At 41.1% G+C, this 3,295-nt stretch overlaps 1 protein-coding gene across 1 annotated transcript in view; it reads right to left on the bottom strand.

Moving 5' to 3' along the window:
* The window catches only part of LOC106873417 (uncharacterized), a 15,611-nt gene extending 12,895 nt beyond the window's left edge, over positions 1-2,716 (bottom strand). The window contains exons 1-3 of the mRNA XM_014920773.2: positions 2,708-2,716; positions 2,124-2,221; positions 1,421-1,561 (exon numbers count right to left, since the gene is read on the bottom strand). Coding sequence (XP_014776259.1) covers positions 1,421-1,561; positions 2,124-2,221; positions 2,708-2,716 — 248 coding nt within the window. The remainder of the gene's footprint in view (positions 1-1,420; positions 1,562-2,123; positions 2,222-2,707) is intronic.
* Positions 2,717-3,295: the final 579 nt, after the last annotated feature.

Here is a 3,295-nt window from a genome sequence, read left to right as displayed (position 1 = left end):
TAGCGGAAGCTATCGACTACCTCTAGTTTTTCACCCTGGAATGGGATAGAAGTTGTTTCCTGTTTGTTTACAGTCTTTATTGCACCTGAACATTATATATATATATATATATATACACACACACACACACTTATATATCTATGTGTGTATGATTGTCTCAAACCATCACTTGACAACAGGTGTTGGTGTGTTTACATCCCTGTAACTTTGCAGTTTAGCCAAAAAAAAAAAAAGCACTGGTAAAATAAGTACTAGGCTTAAAGAAAGAAAGTCCTAGGGGTCAATTCATTCAACTAAAAATTCTTCAAGTGGTGCCCCAGCATGGCCGCTGTCTAATGACTGAAATAAGTAAAAGATAAAAGGTGTTAACATAGAATAGTTGGGTTTTTCATGCTGCTATTCTTCATCCTGAGTTATCCATCTCATCTGACAACGCCAGCATCCTGAGATTTCACCATGTTGCTTCTCCTGTTTTGCTTGGTCTTCTTCTACCAGGGTTTACTTCATTGTTAGGACCAAAATCGTCCCCCCCCCCTTCAACATCCACCTTCATTCACATCACGTGGCTAAAACCATTGCAGTTGTCTCTCTTGCATACATCAATCAATCCTTTTGATACCCAACTGTTCTCTCAGGGCGCCTCTTTAGGCTACTTATGAGTACATGTCTAATACATTTCCTTTCTTCTAACCTTCACAGATCTTCTGCAATCAAATTTATACAACAATGTCAATATACACACATTTATATATCATCATCATCATCATCACCACCACCATCATTTAACATCCGCTTTTTCCATGCTCACATGGACTGGGATGGTCTGACAGTATCTGAGTGACCCAAGGACTGTTTTGTGCTCCAGTATCTGCTTCAGCATGGTTTCTACAGCCATTCACAAGCCATGCTTTCAACAACTGTATTAGAAGAGGTCTATTTACTACTGGTCTGTCTGATGAGATCAGATGGAAAGTGAGAGAAGCACTGAAGAAAAGCAAGGCTTTCAGAACTGATCATCACAAGATGGAAAAGAATGGTTATTAGAACTTTGCAGAATGGTACCAGTATAATGATACTACAGCAGGCAGAAAAATGGCATTTGGTACTGATAAACTGGAATACTAAGGAAAACTGGTAAGCTTAGTAGGAGATGGTAGCTACTGCAAGATAAGAAGGCACCCATGCCAGTGATGCGTAAAAGCACCCGTGTCGGTGACATGTAAAAGGCATACACTACACTCTCAGAGTGGTTGGCGTTAGGAAGGGCATCCAACTGTAGAAACCAAGCCAAATTCAGATTGGAACCTGGTGCAACTCTCCAGCTTACCAGTTCCCATCAAGCGCTGTCTAACTCATGCCAGTATGAAAGCAGACATTAAACGGTGATGATGATGATGTTGCTTGTGCACTGAATGTTAACATCTCCATCAAGCTATCTTTTGGATCACTGGTACATTCTCCAATTGAAGAATTCAATTTCATGATATCTCCAACTACCGATAGAGCCTCATCTGTGAGATTCTTGGTAAATAGGCTCACCACATCCAAACTCACTATCTCGCTGGAATGAATAAGACTATATTTAATTATGTCTATTAGTCATGTTGAAATATTTTGATAGGACTGATATTTATCTATTAGTGGGTTGATAACATCTGCAAAGAACCTATTTAGTGAATGATACACTGAACATTGACAACTGACGAAAGGTGTTAATGAGAGACTGGCTTTGAGAATTTCTGGAAGACCATACAAAGGCAGTGCATCACTCTGTTGCTGAGTTAGCTGCCGGATGTTTTTACGCATCACCGGCACGGGTGCTTCTACATGTCACCGGCATGGGTGCTTTCACACATCGCCGGCACAAATGCTTTTACGCATCACCGGCACGGGTGCTTCTACATGTCACCGGCATGGGTGCTTTCATACATCGCCGGCACAAATGCTTTTACGCATCACCAGCATTTGTGCTTTTACGTGTCGACGGCACAGGTATTTTTACGCGTCGCTGGCATGGGTGCTTTTACGCGTCGCCGGCACAGAAGCTGTTTTGTGTCATTGGCACTGGCCAAAAACTACAATTTCACTTGGCTTGTCAAGTCTTCCTAAGCACAACAAATTACCAAAGGTCATGGAACATACTTCCAAAAGGGGTGTGACCTACATCAACAAGAAGAAGGGTTGCTGTTGTTCCCCAGTGATGGCCAACACAGATGGAACACTTTGAGGAAATGGTTTTTGGGACAACGTTTAAACCAACTATGCAGCTGAGATATCTAACTGGCACTTTTTATATTCCAGCTTCTTCCATGTGTGTGCAGGGGCGGACCCAAGGAGGGGGCCTAAGGAGCGCATGCCCAAGAAAAGAAGTGCGCCCTTCTAAATAATGTTATTATGCTCTTTTCTCCTAGAATTGCATTCCCTTCTGACTTGGTGCCTTCCCTTCAAAAAATTCCTGGGGCCGCACTTGGTGTGTGTGTGTGTGTGTGTGTGTATGTATAAAAAAGTGGTTTTGGTGAAGCATTGTATTGTATATATGTTTATAAATGTGCATATGTGTGTGTGAGTGTGTATATATATCTATATAGGGACCTATGTATGTATATATATATATATATATATATATATATAGGTGAAGCACTCGTACTTGACACTATATTTACACATACATCTTTATTAAATGGAATAGTATTGCAGACGAACTTACATAAGACATTGTCTAACAGGCAACAACCGGGAAATGAATGCGACGAATTTTAAATGTTTTTAAATGGCTGAAAATGATTCTTCTACGATGAAACTGTCACACAGACATATACAATGATGATAGATCCTCTGGCAGTTTTACAATTTTAATTCTCCCCCCCCCCCACACTCTCTAAATTAACGTGCATGTGGATTAACATTCACTTCAAGTGCTGCCAATGAAAAATTCTCGGGTGGAGTCACCATCATCAATAACGTGACAAGCAGGGCGAGAAGCTTGAATTTAAAGGTACGATCCACGCTACAAGCTTCCACAAAGTTTCAGTCAACCCAATTTCGGCTGAAAGACCTGAGCTGACAGTAAAAGTTAGTGGCCCGAAATGTCACACATGCATACACACACACACATATACACACAGTGAGGTCGAACCTGGGACACGATAAACTTCTCATTCACTCAATAAGCTAAGTTTCCATGACACAAATACAGAAATACACACCTTCCTACATATATAGATGTATGCAGAGAGAGAGAGAGAGAGAGAGAGAGAGAGAGAGAGAGAGAGAGAGAGAGAGAGAGAGAGAGAGA

Source organism: Octopus bimaculoides, chromosome 17, assembly GCF_001194135.2.
Source record: "Octopus bimaculoides isolate UCB-OBI-ISO-001 chromosome 17, ASM119413v2, whole genome shotgun sequence".
Lineage (NCBI taxonomy): Eukaryota > Metazoa > Mollusca > Cephalopoda > Octopoda > Octopodidae > Octopus > Octopus bimaculoides.
The sequence above is the reverse complement of the archived record's forward strand: the minus strand, read 5'-3'. Positions and strand labels throughout refer to the sequence as shown.